At 41.3% G+C, this 19,315-nt stretch overlaps 1 protein-coding gene across 1 annotated transcript in view; it reads left to right on the top strand.

Annotated features, from left to right (window-relative positions):
- The window catches only part of SYBU (syntabulin), a gene marked incomplete at both ends in the record, with an annotated part of 41,063 nt that overhangs the window by 11,232 nt on the left and 10,516 nt on the right, over positions 1-19,315 (top strand). The window contains one exon of the mRNA XM_082479682.1: positions 2,508-2,705. Coding sequence (XP_082335808.1) covers positions 2,508-2,705 — 198 coding nt within the window. The remainder of the gene's footprint in view (positions 1-2,507; positions 2,706-19,315) is intronic.

Here is a 19,315-nt window from a genome sequence, read left to right as displayed (position 1 = left end):
TCAGCAGTGTGATATCAGAGGCAATGGCAGGGAGGGATGGTAATTAAAATATTTATTTTTTATGCTATTTTTGTGTTGTTTGTTTAGCTTCCCTATTTTGTTATTGCAGTTAGTTTTACATATTAGATTGTTTTTTTTTTTTTAATGCTCTAATTCTTAACATTGTAGTTTAGCTTTTTCATTGTTTAAAGGTTTTATCAGCTCCTGAGGTTCTTCCAAGTAGCATCTCTACAGCTTTGGGAGTTATTTGTACATGAAGTCTCCCATATAAAACACATCTGTGAGATCTGCAGAACCTGTCTGGGTATGGCAGTGATTTTATTGGTGGAGAGATGAAGTTAAACAGTTTCTTGTCTTTTTTTAAAAGCACAAAGTTTTGAAAATAGTGCCACATAGGAAAACATCCAAAAGGAAAGGCCATCATTAAAAAGAAACTGCATGAGACTGCACTTTTTTTTCTGAATATATTTGATTATAACTGTTTGTGTGCTTCTAAAGAGAAATCGCTTTGGACCCAGCTAAAGGAGCTGCTTAAACGCAGTTCAAAAGCTCACTCAGCAGTGCTGGTCCACTGCCCTGTAGGGAGTGTTCATTCTGCCTCCAGAAGAGACTCTGAACCCTTGAGAAAAGGAAATGGGTGCTGATCTGGGAGGAAATTGCCACCTTCTCTCTTCTCTCTGTTGAGTTATATTGTGATGTCAATGGGAATGGAAAGGATGAAAAACGAAAAATCATGTGGCTAACAATGCTGCTTTAGTGAGGATGAGCATGGGGATGGGCTGAGAACCTTATTAGCAGTCTTCTCTTTCCTGTTATTTTTCTAGGAACTAATTCAGAATTGCAAAAGGCAGCAGCAAGATGGCAAAAGGAGATGCTTGTAGGCTTAATTGAGCTGGTTTGAGGGAATCAAAGACGATTAAGCTGGATTAGGTGCTTTGCACCGTTACTGCCCTTTGTGCCTTGGGAGGTAATTCTGGCTGGGCTGCCCCCGTGGCTTGGCTTCGTGTCTGGCAGTTTGCGGAGGCTGCGGCAGCAACACCTCCGGCTGCTGCTGCGTGCTAACGCATCTAGCATGTTTTGGATGGTCAGCACTTTTAGGTACCTTGCTCAGTATTGGAGGCAGGACACAGAGAAATGAGAAGCAGAACACTGGAATAAATAGGTGAGGGCAGAGTAACTGGCAGGGCATGAAGGGAAACTGGTTCACATGAAAGGATGAGGTTGTTTTACTGTCCTGAGGGAGCCAATAGTTAATAATAGCAAAAGCTGCTCTTTCCTGGGGAGGGGAGGAGGGCAGGGTGGGGGTTAGATAGTTATGGAGTGCCCCTTTTTCCTTATAAATGCACAATCATGTACTGATTTTTTAAACAATTTGTCCATGCAAAGCTCATTGCAAGATCAGGCTTGACCTAAATTACGAACGGGGTGGAAGTGGTAAGTGCAATATGGTCATGCAAATTATCTGGCTCAGTTGCAGGTACTTCTTGAAGTTTCGTGTTAGGTAAAGATAATGCACGAGGAGCAGAATGCGATTGCATAATTAAGATGTCAGCTTTCATTTTGTCCTGGGAAAGAACAAACAATTACAGTTCTGCAGGAGAGTAAATATTCGAGGCTTCCCAGTGTCAGAGTAGCCTGTTTGTTTTTGTTGTGTATCTCTAAAACCACCATGACTTTTAGGGGAGCTGTGATTACTCAAGATTACAGAAGATGTGATTAGATGAGGGGGATGTTTGATATGTGGATTTCACCTGGACTCAGATTTCTTACTTTGCATTTAATTGTTAAGAGCTGGTCTGTTCCTGAGGTGGCTGCTGATGCGGTGAAGCGCTGGTGTGCCGTCAAGAGGAATTTGGCTTTAAAGAAAAACAGTTTGTGTATAACACACCCTCTTCAGAACCAGGTACCTCACAGCCAGTTGTCAGGAATGAATGAGCTCTGTGATCATGGCTGCTTTAAAAGGAAAAACAATTTTGAGAAACCTTTCTTAATTCCAGTTAAATGAAAGTCCTGACTTTCTGCATATAGGCTGTAGGTTGTTCACTTGCTGTTCAGATAGGAACATATCTTGAAGGAGACCATGTGGCCCATTCTTGCTTTTCATCCAGTGTGCAGTAGACAAGCCATTCTCGTGTCTTATGTGCATTTCGTCATGTGTAACATTCCCTAACCTGGCTGAGTCAAGCAAATTTACCTTAGATCGGAGTTTTCATTATGTAACCCCCAATTTTGTATTTTGTCAGACTTGGTGAGACAAGTGCTTGCCATTTTAGTCTGCCATAAGGTATCCAAGACTTGTTCACAAAATGGGAGAAGCTAATAGCTTCTCAGCAGGTTTCAGAGGCAGGGTTGTGCCTATCAGGTAACTGACTGTAAACAGTTGTAGTCCAAACACTTTTTCTTTTTTGTTTTTTTGTTTTGTTTTGTTTTGTTTTGTTTTTTATAATTCTGCTAACATTCATGTACTTATTAGTTAGAAATTTTGATGTTTTCCCTTTTCTTTTCAGATGACACTGGCTGTCCTAGTAGCCAGTCAGTATCTCCAGTTAAGACTCCTTCTGATGCTGGAAACAGTCCAATCAGTTTTTGCACTGGTAGTGATGGAGACTTCTCCAGGAAGAAATTCAGTCCAGGGACAATGAGTGAAGGGAATCCACAGCTGGCTCGATATAAGAAGGAGACAAAGACAAGCCTTGTAAAGCCTGGTGAGTACAATATGGTTCCTTTCATTCCTTTAATTACACTTTCTAATTAACTCGTACATCTACAGGTGTCTACATATATTGTGTTGTGCTGCCCATGATACCACTAATGCTGATAGTAAATAAAAAAAATAGTTGGGTTCTTTCTATGGAGCCACCTGCAAGATTTGAAAACACTATCAATACTAGCTTCTTCATGGTAATATAATTAATAGACGTGTTCATTTTCTTTTATGAGGCTCGATGGTGATGTCAAATAACAACTGAAATGGATTTTATCCTATTTCATGGTAATTGCACACATATTTCACTGTCCAAAGATAAATGACTCTCACTATCAAAGAGAAGAATTATAGTCTTCTGATGCTAGATTTATTGTTGGATCCTGCCTAAAGTTTACGCTGCCAGGCTGTGATGGCTCTGGGGATAAAACATGTCAAACCAAGGCAAGATAATGGGCAGCCTACATGTGGGAGGTAGGCAGATGTAGATCCATACTGCATTGGTTGGATCAAGAGCATCTCTCCCATTGCTTCCGGCTAATGGGCCGCCTCAGACCACCAACTAAATCAGCACCTGCTTGTCGCACATCCAAGACTAAATATCCTGGTGCGTCATTGGCTGCTGTAATTTTAATGAGTAGATATAAAATGTTTTTGTGATTCATGTACCGGCAGCTCTTGATTACAAATGGTCAGGATATTTGTGCTGTTATTTAATTAATCATGGAGACAGAGCAGCTTTTGACCCTGTACAGAGGCAGCTGCAGAACTGACATGCTTCATGAGCTCAGGTACCTTCTGGCTACGCTGTTTCCAGAGTCATTTTACCTCTGGAAGCAATTTAGATAATTTCATGAAGAACCAGCTCAAATTTACCAGCACCGTGTTTCATCCAGAAACAGTAGAGAATCTGTCTCAAAAACTCACCACTGGCGTGGTCATTGAAAGGGCTGATTAAATCTGACTTACCACTATGCCTGCAAGTTCTTCAGCTCATTTCATAGCACGGTATTACTGGAGTGTTCCCAGTCTCCCATTGCTCTGCATAATGGATGATAGATATTTTTTCATGGTTTGTTTTCTGTTCCATTAAAATCAAGGAATCTAATGCAGGCAGAATGCAGTGGATATGGTATATGACAGTCAAATCTGCAGCCATGGCTACCACAACCATTTTGTATGTGAATATGGATGTAGCTTAGCAAAAGGTGGATAAATAATTTTGAAAGTTTTGGTTTTGGTTTTGGTTTTGGTTTTTTTTTTTTTTCCCACTGAAGAGTTCTATACACATGGAAAAGAGTTATGCACTTGTTTCAATAAATTACTTCATTGGTTTTGGTTATTACACTTAAATTGACCCATAATATCAAGTTATTAGTCTCTTGTAGTGATAGTCAGAATCATCTTCATTTTAGTTGGTGGTATTATTTCAAGTCTTTGAATGGACTTAGTTTAGGTATTCAGGTATTCCTGTAGGTCGGCCGTTCTGTGGCTGTTGGTACCTCTGTATTGACTGATCTCTAAGGTTCACAGAATCACAAAATAGTCAGGGTTGGAAGGGACCTCTGGAGATCATCTAGTCCAACCCCCCCCTGCCAGAGCAGGTTGGAAAACTGGTCTCTAGAGTCCAAGCATATCACTCATGAGAGCTATCAAAACTCTCAGAGCAGGAACCGGACCTGATTTACTTCTAAGTTCCTCCCGCCAAACTTCTCACACCTTTTTAGTGGAAAGTTGTCAAAACCCACATAGTAGTCGGTGTGAGAGCTGACACAGGTGAGGGACATTCCTGAAATTGAGGAACACACCAGGGGACAGCTGGGGTTCATTTCCCTCACTGTTGGCCACAGGGGTTAATATAATTCTCTCCCATTGCTGTCTCTTGGCTTCAGGTGGATCCAGTCCCTTCCCCATGACCTACTTGCGCATGAATTTCTGGTGACTCAGTTGTGAAGATCTAGGCCTTGTGCAAAGAGGAGGTACCGTCATGTAGCAAAACATGCAGGGAGTAACAGGGGAGCAGCAGAAGGGAAGTGGGACATGGGAGGAGAATAACAGCAATGTGTCCTTGTCGTACGTAACCTAGTTCTGCATACAGCTGCATACCTCAAACTACAGTGCGAAAGGAGTTGTGCATAATATCTTTCTCTCTACCAAAAGCCCTTACTGATTTATGGAGATAATCTCTACTTCATATTTATCTGAAATGTCTTGTGATAATGACTACATAGCAGGAGCCAGACATGAGAGATGAAAATCCAGCCTACCACTACCTTTTACAGACTCTGTCCTGCGCTACGTTTTTGTAGGCAAGTACATCAATCAGTGTGCACCTTCAAAATGCCTGTCATTTTGCTGAAAATTTATGTTTCCAGGATTGTTTTCTTGGAACATGCTGAATCTCAGAAGTAACACTCACACAAATATTTAGATAATTCAGGAAATGTCAGAGTGGGATAGCACTGAGAATGAACCCTGGGATTTTTTTTAGGCTGTTCCCAAGCTCCAAAGCTTTTCTGCTACTCTAGCAACATCACTTCATCTTTCTTTTCTATACTTCAAAATATGAAATACAGCGTAGCTTTTTTTTTTCCTCTCTAACAGCCTAAGGCAATGTTATATGGATCTAAGTCATCTTCATCTCTTGAAGTATTAACAAACTAGATTTGGATATCATTCATAATTTATGTTGTTTGCATAGTGAACCATATTTAATCCTGGAATGCATTATCACTGCATCTTGCTAAACCTCTGCAAGATTTATAATGATGAGGAAATTATTCATTTGGGATAGTTTGTAATGGTTTTTATTGTGCATTAAATTTAAATCACAGCAATGTTATAGGTGAATTTGGCCTAAACCCTGTGCCTGCTGTCACAGGAAAGGCTGGAGAGGACAGGAGCATTAAGGAAGATACATAGCATACACTCCAGGAGAAACTTACGACACTCTAAATTTCAGGATTTTAGAAGTTATTCCTCCTTTTGGATGTGATTAATTTATGCAATATTAAAAGCATTGGAAAAAAGTGTTGCAGAAAATGCCCTCTCAAAAAGGCACAAAAAGCTTAATTAACACTAGTCTTAGTTTTGTACCAAGTTGCTGTGCTGAATCCTATGGTTTCTGTAATTGAGTAAACAGGAGCATAAACACTTCCAGATGTTCACATTCTTGGTGTACTCCTGCAATGATCCATCCTGAATTCGGGCAGCTCACGTGCTCATCTTGTTGGGAATGGTGGGAATTGTTCTGCTTTCTTTGACAGTCTTCCTCATCTCGTTTTTTGACTTCCATTAGAATGCTTGGTGCAAGCATTCAACATCTGGATCTGCAAGCTGCAAAGTATTGATAAACTTCCAAAGACATATGGATAAAGAAGGGAATCTTGGGCAAGAGTTGTGTCAATAACTTTTAAAGGGCTTGCATGTTTAAAGTAACACAGAGATGTGTTACTTCAGTACTGCATCCAGCTCTGGAGCCTCCAACATAAGAAAGACATGGTTGATGCGCCACAAAGATGATGAGAGGGCTGGAGCAGCTCTTCTATGAAGACAGGCTGAGAAAGTTGGGGGTTTTCAGCCTGGAGAAGAGAAGGCTCTGGGGAGACCTTATAGAGACCTTCCAGTACCTAAAGGGCGCCTACAAGAAAGCTGGGGAGGGACTTTTTACAAGGGCGTGTAGTGATAGGACAAGGGAGAATGGCTTCAAACTGGAAGAAGGTAGATTTAGAATAGATATTAGGAAGAAATTTTTCACTTTGAGGGTGGAAAGGCACTGGAACAGGTGAAGTTGTGGAAACTCCACCCCTGGAGGTATTTAAGACCAGGCTGGATGGGGCTTTGAGCAACCTGGTCTAGTGGGATGTGTCCCTGCCTATGGCAGGGTGGTTGGAACTAGATGATCTTCAAGGTCCCTTCCAACACAAACCGTTCTGTGATTCTATGTATTTGTATTTAAAAGTCTGTAAGCATCATAATTGGAGAAGGGCATCTGATCAGCTGACTGTTCAGCATTTCTGGCAAAAGCTCTGGTCTTTACTTTCTTGCTTTCGGTGTCATGGGCACACTTAGGACAGTTTACTGAATGAGCTGAGGTTACTGTTGGAGCTGTCTCTTAGAGCACATGGATTTGCTGAAGTTTCACGTGCAATTAAGACTTAAGATAAAACATTAAGACTGTCCCAGACTTGTCCCTTCTGCACCTTCTGGAGCCTGCAGAGTAGAGGTGGAAGCACCACTGCATGAAAAGAGACCATGGTGTGCCACAGCTAGGGTCAGGTCCCAAACTTTGTAAAGGCTGGCTGGCTGTCAGTCACAGCTTGGTTCAATGGTAACCATTCCATGTAGCAGCAGACTGTGCAAAAAAGTTATTATTTTTCACTGCTGATAAAACATCTGGCCATCTCTTACTGATTCTGGCTAAAATAGTAACATTTTGGACTATATGGCAGTTGAACTGCAATGGATTGTATTTCAAGGACGGTCATTGACAACTCTGGCATTAAAATTTCAGTCTGTTCAAATTAATGGGCAAATCACAGAGGCTTTCACCACATAGAGTACCTACATTTGTTGTACAGTAGGCAATGAGAAGAAACTAAGGAATGTGAAATTCCACATGAACACAAGAAAACATTTTTTTTCACTGTGACGGTGGCCAGACACCTGGCACATGTTGCCTAGAGAAGCTGTGGGTGGAGTCTCCATCCATGGAGGTACTCAAAACTCAACTGGACACAGTGCTGGGCAGCCTGCATCAGCTAGACTTGCTTGAGCAGGGAGTTGGACTAGGTGGTCTCCAGAGATCCCTTCCACCCCCAATGATTCTGTGATCCTGCGTTGCCTGGACCTTTTTTCCCTTTAAATAGTGCATCACCCAGATCTGTATTTAAGTGGTTGCAAGGCACAATTTGTGCTTTTGCTGCTCTATCTTTCATGTCTGTGTGTTGCCATTTCACTTATAATGATTCATAGAAATGAAAGAATGAAGAAAAGTAACTTTTAACAATCACTATTCAATTAAAAATGTTGTTTAACTTTGAGCCATAGTAAGTGGTGTTATACTCTGCATGTGTTGCCGGTATGATCTTCTCTACTTCTTGATGGTGAATTTGTCAAGTCACGAGTGAATGAGCCTTGGATTAGGATGTCCCAGTCTGAACACATTAATCTTTGAAGGCTTTAGGACTATTAAGAGTTTTAGGAGAGACAAGTGGAGCAGACTGTATTGGACTTAAATTGGTTGGGGCAACAGTGTAGGTGCGGGTGTTTTTTTAATCAGCATTGGAGCGAATTATAGTTAACAAAAATGAGGCAAGAGAAAATGACCCTGGGCATTTGGGAATATTACAGTTACAGCTAAATAAACCAAACAGATTAGATAGTAAATGCAGGTATTAGCTTCAAATTATGTCTCACTGTTAACAATGTCTACCTCTTAAAATGTAATTCTCTTCCTGCTGATTTTTTTGTATTGTCTGGTGCGTGAGGATTAGATTCCAGGATCCTAAATGTCCAGAAACTCATTCTTGGGGGCACCCTGTGCAAGCAAAGTGTAGTGGCTAGATAATCCATTAGTGTAAGTTTAACACATAAGTTTATTCATATCGCTACTCCACTTCCATATGTGCCTGTATGCTAAAGGCAGTCACTGTGGTTGTTTTAAAAACAAAACATAAAAGCTCTGGTTTAGGTTGTATTACTGATGTCTAGCTGTATGATGTTACAGCTCTTTTGTCAGCTCACTCCCTCTTTTCAGTATGATAGTGTGGGAATAACAGTGTCTGACTGATATATATGTATGTATGTGCTTCACTTAAAAACAGAGAGTTTGTGTGTAAGTTCTGCGAGACGATTTTCTTAGAGGTAATGCTGGGAACATACTTCACTCTCAAGAACTTCACCTTTCTGATAGCAGAAGGATGCAATAATAGGACTTTGTTTTACCTTGAAAGGACTGGTAAAATATTAGAAAGACATGTTTCACTGGTGCATTTATCCAAGAACATTGTATCTTGTATTTGCATGGCTTTTGTTCGTTCTCCGTACCAAATGTCAGCAAGCAGTGGGAAAAATAATAGAACTGTTGTCCCCGTTGTTCAGGAACAGAGGTACAGAATATGAAAACCAAGTTACAGAATGTGCTAACTTGAATAGATCCTACAGCATGCAAAGAGATTCATTGTTCTTTATAACTACTAGTTGGTACTTCTACCTCTTATGTTGCAACACTTTTTAAAATGCTGCTGGTACACTGTGTATTCTAAGACAAAGTCACATTTTTGGTTGTCACAATCTGCCTTGACTGATCCCTAAAATAAATTGGTGTGCTTCATTTTAAAAGCAGGATCACACAAAGGTGAGAGTGATGAGAAGACTGGTGACCTCAGTGCAATGTGTCTGTCTTTCTGCTGTGACTGATTTAGCAGTACTTTATAACCCACATTCCAAGACTGCACCTTTTCTGGGGGAGGGATAATTAAGAATAAGGGTGTGTCAAAAAACATTTAACCCAGTTACAAATGCAGGATTTAATCAGAGTACACCATGCTCCCATCCTGCAGTCAGTGATAACCTTACTTGTGTGGTGAAGATGGGGAGATTCATGCTTCCATTCCTGAGAATATTCAGATGGTTAAATATGTGGCTGGTGTCATGTTCATAAGAATACTGATATTAGGAAATGAGCTACACCTGATTCAGTGTATTTTAAATAATTGGTCATAGAACAAAAGAAATGGTCTGAAGATGGACCGAGTAAAGTAAGTTCACAACAAATGATGGAGCATCTTGCCTATGACCGTAAGTTCTCCATTTATTTGGGCTTTTTGTACCTTAAAGTATTTGATAATAAGCAATCTCTTGATGTGCCCATGTTTATTAGTAAGTGTAAAGCATAAATTCTCAGGGGTGCAGGCGAACTTGCATGTGAAAAGAGAAAGAGCAAAAGCCCAGGTTCCCTGAGTAACCTAAACCTTATGAGGATGGCTTTAAATTGAGCATTAGATTTTTAAGCAGCTCGATATTTGGCAAAGAGCAGATACACAGTGGCCAATTACATGTGCTTGTGGAAGGCTTTCCATCACCTTGGCCATAGAAAGGGAGGAAGCACTTGAGCATCTGTCATCTTTCCCAGACATAAGCACATGGTTCAAATGCTTCACTTCTGTCCCACACCTGACAGCAGGTGTCCTGACGTAACTGTCCTGACATTCGGATCCAACGGTACACAACATGTATTTCCTGTACAGTTTTAATCTCACTCTTCTCCCTTCCTTATATGTGGACTTCATAATTTGGGACAATAAAGTTTCTGAGATCTTTTCTAACATAGAGTCTAACAAATGCAGTTGCGGCAGTTTTTGACCCTATTGCTTTTTCTCATTTACTTTTGTTTTTCTTCCTTCTCTTCACCTTTCATTTTGGGCCTACACAAAATAGCTACTGCTGATTCTTTCAAATAAAAGTGTTTCTGGATAATAATTATGTATGCACTGAGCCCTCCTGCATATTTTACTGATGGGATCCGCTTTAATTTCACGTCTGTTGCTATGGAGCTGTGTAGATTTGCTTACTTGACCTGCCAGCACAGGGAGTTATTAAAGACTCGGTCGCCATGGGTACGGGAGAACCGGGATGTGCTTCACAGGGAAATGAACATGCACATCTCGCCCTTCCAGGAGCAAGGAGGCCATGTCCGGGTTTAAGCTCATGCTACCCTCAAAGCTTGCAATCTAGAGTTGAGCGTGGAGGGGTGTCACCCTGTGAAGGTTTGGTGTTTGTTGCAGCAGTTGATGCTGTGAGGTCTGGAAGGCGACCAGCACTGTGAAGTCTGATGAATGGTGGTGGGTTGGAAGCTGCTGTTGAGGGGTCTGTCAGTTGCATAGCCCAGCCCTCCCCGGAGACCATTCCATTTTGGAGTGGTCCCTCACAGCTGGGTTAAAAGACCCAGTGGAGCCAGTAGATTCCATTGGAACTCCTCTGTCTGGCATAAGTCCCTCAGTATTTGTTATGCAGAAGAGGTGAAATTTGAATCTACAGGTCTCCTTAGACGACCTTCAGGAGCTGTGGGGTGTGGCTGGGGACTGGCTGGCTTCCTCTGGTCCAGTAACTGGTCCCATTGCTCACAGAAGGTGGAACAGCTTTAATGGATAAATCTGGCATTTCCTTGCTTCTGGGGGCTACAGGAGTTGTTTCAAAGGTGAGAGAGATGTGAATTCACGCTGAGCCAAGTTGGATAGAGTAGAGATGGCCTGTAATTTTTCTGACCTCAATTCTATATCTGTAATGTAGTTGTAATCGTCTCCACCTTCACTAGTGCACTAAGGTCCTATTTTGTTTTAAAGGAGAAATAATGAATAAAATCAATTATTCTAGTGTGCAGTCTTTCTGACCAAATATATAAGCAGTTACTTTAGGATAAGATAAACAGTACCTTGAACTCGCTGTTTATATTAACTCTTTGTTGACTGAAAATGGGACCAAGGTTGGCTCAGACATGGGTGTCTACATTAAGAGACATCCATGTTTAATAAGATGAATCCCACCCCCATCTCCTGTGTTCCTCCTCAGGTATCTGACAACTCTGCTGTTAGCCCTTATTGAAGCCAAGGACAGTCTCTGTCTCTTTTATTTCTCCTTTAAAAAAAAAAAAAAACAAAAACAAAAACAAAAAAAAACCCCAAAAAAACAGAAAGGAAAGTCAGTCTTAGACATTTAGTTGCGGAATAAAGTTTGTGTTTAAAGATCATGCATGGATCTTCAAATAGGTCAAATTGGATGCCTTTTCCTTTTCTGTTCATCCCTGATAAGCTTAGGCGCTCTCTCTTTGTCCTGTTTCTGAGGACTGCTGCCCAAGGTGCCTTGCATTGCACAGGGAGATTCTGTATCTTATTTTGCACAGTGAACTCACAGGAATTAAGTCTTTTTAGGACACAAGCTAACTAAATCGCACTGAAGTGAAAAAAGTGCTCTGTAACTTTCAAGAGATAATACTGGAATATAATCAGAATATAAATATTTTGAGCAAAAGTTGCTTAGAAAATTAAGTAAAAATTACTAGAGTAACACTATTTTCTTAGTTTGGATTTATAGCTATTTTAGATTTAAAATTTGAATTTAAACAAATTTGCTTGAATTGATGTGGAAAACACGTTCAAATAGCCAAGTATTTCTTTCAAACGAGAATAAGCAAAGCAGCAGCTACAAACAGTGTTTTGGCTTTAAAGTGTTTCGTATTTTTGAACCCAAATCTGCAAGTTGCTGATAAATTAAAGTGGCTTAGAAAAACAATCTTTTAGTTCTGTGTCACAAATTTTATAATCCATCCCCTTCTAAAAGTTTATTTTAGATGTTGCTTAGCAGAGACATAGGCAATTAGTGGCTGGGCTGTGGCCTCTCAAGACATGTATCTCTTTTTGTTCAGAAGACTCTCAGGCTGCAGCAAGCACCCAGATGTCACTGCGAAAACGGAGGATCCAAAAAAGACGGCAGCAAGTTGCAAGTTGCAAAGGAGGAATTGTTAAGTAAAAGGTGAAAGCCTGAGTCCCGCTTGTCCTAGATAATGGCCTGGCGAGCTGTGGGCTGGTGGCACAGGCCACCTGCGATTCAGGGTCTTGGGCACAAATCTTCTGCGGTATCTCCTTCCTCACAAAGAAAAACAAGTAAATAAAAGGAGATCCCTGATACTTAGTAAAGGGAAAATAAACTTTCATTTAGATATGTTTGCGCCTCTTTTGGAGGATGGACTTGAGCACAAAGGAGAAGAGGGGCCTATGGCCTACTCCAGGGCTGCTGGGCAGGCTGAGGGGATGCAGGCAGTCTGCTCCCAGGGCAGCTGTTCCACTTCGTATAATTTAGTAACTGTTTTACTGTGGGGTTGAAGCCGAGTTCCCAGCAGGCACGCCATAACTCCTTTCTTTCTCTCTCTCTGGCCCGTTAATTGTCCCGATACCGCTCCAGATGTACAGAAAGTGGGACAGCCAGCGTTAAAGGGAGAGTCTCGCCTGAGGATGCCTGCAACCTCGAGCTTAGCCTTGCGCTCGGTCCATGAGAGAGCCACGGCTCTAACTGCAAATCGGAGTGAGTAGGGGATGTGGATATGGGACTTGTGCAGGGAGTGCCCGGGCTGATGGACAGGGCGGACCTGCGACAGCCAATTCATCTTTTATCTCCAAATGCCTTTTGATAGAGATGCAGGTCTCCCAGGGATTGTGGGGACGTGCTCCCGCATCTGGAAAAGACAGCTGATTGCCTGGCATAAGGAAGGGCACAGGGGTTTACAGGTCAGAGTTGAGGCAGGTAGAGAAGATGGCAATAGGTGTAATCTTTAGTGAAAAAAATAAAAAAAAAATTATTCAAGCAATTTTGGGTTTTTTTCTCCCTATTAATACAGAGTGGAATATGAGAAAAAAAAAAAAAAAAAGAGAAACTGATGTTATACACCCTGCACACAGTTAACTATTTGTTTTAAAATATGTGTGAGGTCAAGCTAGAACATGCTTTGCAATTTGTGTATTTACTGCAGTGAATTTTCTGCTCCTGCTGGCCGTTTTCTGTGGTTTTCAGCCTGCTTCACCTCCACAGAAAGAAATATCATGCATACGAAAGAGGCCATTATGAATCTTCCCTTAGGAGATTTTTTTTTTTTTGTGCTCTGCTTTTAAATTACATTCTGTATTATTTATGCCAATGTTTAAAATAGCTTTCTGATTCTCTGGTTAAAGCATTCTGAACCTACTCCAGCTACATTTTACTATGCACAACTCCCACCAACAATCAGTTTTTATTTCAAATCATTTTTCATGAAATGACACACATCGCAGCCAGAATCCTGTGTTACTGTTACATGGTTTTCTCCCCATGATAAACAGTGTTGCCAGTATTTATTTTTATCTTAGAATACACAAATTGCATTCCCTTAATCTCCCTTCATAAACAGTGCCCTGTAATCCTGTTATCATTATTGTTGACCTTTTTTGGAATTCCTCCAGGTTATTAATGCCTTTTTAATGAGAATCCTGGGATTTAAACTGTTTTCTGAGCAATGTTTACTCAAGAATTGATAGATTATTTCCTTTTCTAGTTTCCTTTACATCCCGTATTTCTTTTTTGTCTGACATCTTATTAGGTTCAAAGTGGAGCTATGCAAATAACTGATTCGGGGGTTTGCTGCGAAATCAAAACATTAAAGAAAACCTTTGTCTCAGACTGAACAAAGACGATATTCAATCTAAAATATTTAGAATGTTTGGGGAGATTTTTTAATGTTTTTACCCCCTTTTTAGAAGAAGAAAGAAATTTGACAGTTTTCAAAATTAAAGCATAATTTCAAACAGAAAGTAGAAAACTCTAATTTTCCATTTTCCTGCCGTGTTTGACTTCAAATCATAAATAGTTTCAGTATTCTCTGAATTTTGTTTTCTGGTGACCAAATTACTATGTAAAAGCTTTTGTTTCCCTCAGAGTGCGTACTTTAAATACTTTTTGAGCAGTTTTGAGTGGATACGTCTATGTATTCCTTGTGCTTATATATCTGTATTTATATGTAGGCATGGAAAGCTAAGGGAATGTATTTTAGTCATGCAAATCTCGCCTATGTGGTTTCCCCATAGTATAAAGACACCCGGTAAGTTGGTGGTTACTGGGCTCAAAAGCGGAATCTTGAGCATAAGCAGGTCTTTGCAGATAGCGGTGGCATTTTGAACACTTGGCCTGTTTAAGCAGTGGTATTTTACTTGCTTTTATGTACTTAGATATCTAAATCCTGATGAAGCTGTGTTTTAGATGCCTTCACTCTGTTTTGGTTCTCACTTGCAGTTATGTTTCTGAGCTCAGGAAGAGCCTAGGAGAAGAGACAAATGCGCGTTCATTCCCTGTTCTAATAAATAAACCAAAATCAAAAAACATAAAATAAAACCCAGCAGCCAGAAGAGCAACTAGATAGAGGTCGCCCAAATTTGCCCAAAACTCTAGATTTTTTTTAGTTTTCTCAGATGTGTTGAGTGCAGGGGTTGGGTAGGGTCTCCTGATGGAGGTGGGAGCTGTGGGAGATTCAGGCCTGTTTGGATTCCCCTATGTAGCAGGAGGTAATGAAGACAGTCAGGCATCCTAAATTGGGTGGATTTACAGAAAAGCTGGAGAGGGGTGTGATAAACTGAGAGGGGGGGCACCCCATCTTCTCATCCAGTTCTTACTGCTGGATGCGGTGCGCGTTCCTGGTGGCGTGGAGGGGAGATGATGTGCAGCTTCCTCCCAGTTCAAAGCTAAATCTGGCTCTGCAGATAAGTCCCAGGTGGATCCTTTCTTTCCCCAGTAAAGCAGACAGCAGAAGAGAGCTTTCCTTGGGCTGCTTTTGTGTGGACCCTGGCGTATTATTTGGTGTAGTGTGAAACACCCAGCCCCGTCTTTAGAGAGGAGCCGGGCACTGAACTGCTCAGTGCTTTTAAAGCAGCCCTGCTCGTAGGCATGCCCAGAAACAAGAGTTTCACACAGCTGAGAAGCTTTGCTGATTGAGACTGAGGGGAGACATTTCCCGAGTCAGGTGACAGATAGGGAGAATGACAGATAGGGAGAGCCCCACTTCCAAAATTTCCACTCTGGGCACTGGGGACCCACCATCCTTTCATAAATCCCGCCTCCAGCCACTGCGAGGTGGACATCGTTTCCCCAAGGAGCTTGAAATATATTGCCTTTAATGTGACATAACAAAATAGCAAACCTACTTTATAATAGCATAACTTATATATACCGTTACATAAAATCTATTTAAAGGACATGAAAATTCTGCCGGGTTTGTTTCATATTGCATTAGTATTACAAGCCTTGTCTTGCTTCCACACTGAGGGTTCTTCATTACAGATCTCTGTTCCTCCCTTCTGAAATTCTGTAAGTAACAGGAAGCTGTCGGCTTTCGAAACCCAGGCAGGCTGTGACTGTTTGCTAGAGTTGGCAGAATACAGTGTGGTCACAAACCCACGAGGATTAATAAGCTGAAAAAGCAGAGGCTTCTGGCCTGTCATTTGTGCTTCTTAACGATAAGAGTGCCATTGGGGAAAAAAAGCATCAAATGACAGCAGTCGTAACTTGAAATGCATTGCCCTCAGACCTACCTTGGCTTTATTACTGTAAAAACCAGTTTGGGTAACCAATCAATATACTGGGTAGGGTTTTACTCTTCTTTTCAACAGATGACATTTAAACTTGATTAGTTTTTTTGTAATCATTTCAATGTGTGCGTTACAGTAAATATTGATTAGCTTATGACAAATCTCGCTTTTCATCCTGGGACTGCAGGGTTGTTTAGTTAGTTACCTCCCAGCTATGTTTCTCGTTCCAATATTTTTCTCTTCCCTGTTGAAAACATGTCAAACTGATTTAAAATGTTTTATGCACGTTATAATGAAAACCATATGTCTTATATTAAGGGTGACTGTGCAAAAGCTTTCAGCTGAATCAGGTTTAGCCTGTGATTTCATGCATTTGCATATATGCTGTGAACGCGTGCCTGCGCAGTTAATTGCTGCGCAGCAGCCAGCCTCTCCCCTCCTTGCGCATGGGAACCAGATTTAGGGGATGTGTTGAAGGGGCCTCTGAAAACCCTTTGTTAAATTTCTGCCACCAACGTGGCGGGAGGGCTGGGATGTTTTCCCAGCCTGTGATGGAGTTCACTCTCTTTCTGTGTACTGCTAAGTCATCCCTGCCAAAGATGACATTTTCCAGCTCCTAAAAATACTTCTGACCAGCCTACCCATTTCCCTTCAAGCAGACCAAATAATACTGCCAGGTACGTGAAAAATATCCTGAGGTGACACTATGTGCTTCCTTATAAAAGATACTTGTCCGTAGGTGGATTTACACTTTCATTTTATAAAACTGTCATATGCAATTTTAATATCATGTTATACAACTATCAGTGTATTTTTTGAGCCTTAGCAAAGTAGCATCCTTTCATCTCTGATCCGAAGAGCCTTTCTGTTTGAACAGGATGATAAGTTCTCCAGACTGTTCCCTTCTGCTCCATGAACATATGTTCCCCCTGACAAAGGTCATTTCAGGCTGAGAAGAGAAAATTTATGGGAGCCATTTTTAAGGTGTTGCTAGAACAGCTCAAACTGCATATAGAACCAGAAAAAAAAAAAAATAGGTCAGGCTGATTTCTGTAGGAAGAATCTCCTTAAGATACATAAAGGAGAAACAAAAAAAAACCCAACTTGCAGTGTTTTTTGTCTGCTCCAGCATCATCTTGTGGTTGCTCTACAAACCCGTGAATTAAAAACAATTAAGAAAAACACAAGCCCAGATTATAGTGATACGCAGAATATACATGATGGCTCTCAGCCAATATCAGTAATTAGTTTGTAGTGACTGTGTTTTTAGAGAAGAGCTTGATTGATTGTGGTTTCACAGCGTACACAAGTCACACTGTATTCATTTTGAGATCTGCAGTGCTTATAATTTGCATTAATGTAGTACAGATTACTACCAAAACTATAGTATTTAGATGAGATCAGAAAACTGCTTAATGAGATAAATTTTGATTATTTGATAACAAACCTTCTTCAAAAGTAAGAAGAGCAAGTAATCAAAATGAGCAGAAATCAAGATAAATAATTAGTTTAGATCACACAACCAGCAGTCTGAATTGAGAAGATCATTTGTAAAACTGAGTTTAGATCCAAATGCAGGGAAGCAGGATCTGCACTGCAGTTCTTCCCCAAGGTCTTCTGTCTGGTTTTGGATGTGTCTCCACCCAGCAGGTTTGAACAATTTATGGAGAGTCACACTGAAAGCTTTTCTCCGCATCCCCTCTGACTATCTTTGCCAACTGCCCAAGTTACCAGCTGTTACTGCACTTCGCAATCAGCTGAAATGTTATTAACAGATTTGTCCGATGAGGGAGCAGGGCGAGCAGTCGGATGGATGTCCAAGGAAGAGTGGGGAGTGATGGCTTCCTTGGCCAGTGCAGTGGGACAGGGGAGGGGATGCCTGTTGATACCCTTAGGAGTGACCATGCCAGGCATTGCTGCGCCCAGCTCCTCACCATCGCAGCTCCCAAATCCGAGCTCGATGACTAAACTGTATATAAAATCAGAGGGGATGGTTAGGTACTAAAATCCAAGATTCACAGCAGAGAGCATGCCATGCAGGAACACACCTCCACTAGTCCACAGGACATGCCCGAGAGGAGTGCCTGTCTCCCACACTTAGCCACCTACTTGGAGTCCTGAGAGTGCCCACGTGCGTGCCTTGGATTCATTCTGAACCTCCATACTGGAGCTAGATCATCTCTGAGAGAGCTGGCAACTAGCACGTTACATTCTTCTGAAGCATGGCCAGCACCGGTGCTAAGGTCCTGGTTTATGTTGCAGCTGAACAGTTAGAACTCGAGGAAAAGACCCGAGCTCAGTGCCCTCCTTAGACTAAAGGAGTTCAAATCCACACCTCTCATAAGAGTTCCTGAACCACTGCGACCTACTGGGCATCCTGAGCATCCTCCACTGACTCTAGATCTCATGGTAGTGGAGAGTGTGAGATGCGGGCAGAGGTAGAGCATGTGGGAGCAGCTTGTGTCACCCAGACTAGAGCAGCCCACATGGAGGAGAGTTCTGCGTCCTGTTCCTTGCTCCCAGGATTATATCTGCTTTTAATCAGGTACTCTTTGATGGGAAATATAATAGTAAGTCCAAGATAAGAGTCTCACGCATAGTAATAGTCAACGAAATAATAAGTCAAAGGCCAGGGACTGGGACCTGCTATGGGCCTGGCACCGTGAATCGAGTACATTTCCCACTAGGAGACTTTGCCCTTGAAACGGGTCATTTTTAAGGGTGTTATCTGAAGAAAAACCTGAAATGCCAAAGTGAGACTTCATCACTTCTTTGCAGCTTCTTTTTCTTCTGCGTGTCAGTGCATGTGAGCAGTGTGGTTTTCTTTCCTAGATTGCTCGTGGTGTGCAGAAACAATCTTGCAGGAACAACACCATATTAAATAGAAAAGAAGCAACATTAATGTTTCCTGGAAATATATTGCTTATGTTGTTAAAGATTGGAACTGGAGATGTAGCTGTGAGTTAAAGTTTTCAAGATAAATGAAACCAAATCTCTTAAAAATACAGGTCCTTTCAATAGTGAGCATTGCAACTGAATTCTCTCTACTTTTACAGCTGCTTCTAATGGCTTTGCTGGAATTTTTTACACAGTCAGGCCTTATCTCTTCCCCTGGGGTCTCTAAATAAAGCTATCTACAGAGACAGCATGCCACTTATTCCTCCAGTTGCTGCACCGGAGTTGGTGAACATATATGCATATTTTGGTCTCCTTGCCATATAACAGGATGCTTTTGAAGGCAAGGAAGCTCAGCAAATTTAAGTGCTTTACATTTTGAGCACAAGCTGTCTCTGTCAGCACTGTTTCATTTCCAGCTCTGTTTTGCTGGGTGGCTATATGCAAAACCTAGCACCAAGAGTGATATATATAAAAAGAGGTCATGTTTATGGAGTCAGAAGATAGGTAAGCTCTGTGGTTTGTATACTTCAGCAGGTATGAAACAGTGGTGAAGTTGCAAATAGGAAAGACACGAAAAGACTAAACTTTAATAAGCTCATATACATCC

Source organism: Vanellus vanellus, assembly GCF_965231255.1.
Source record: "Vanellus vanellus genome assembly, chromosome: 2".
NCBI classification, from domain to species: domain Eukaryota; kingdom Metazoa; phylum Chordata; class Aves; order Charadriiformes; family Charadriidae; genus Vanellus; species Vanellus vanellus.
Note: the sequence above shows the minus strand (reverse complement) of the source record. Positions and strands in the feature narration are given on the sequence as shown.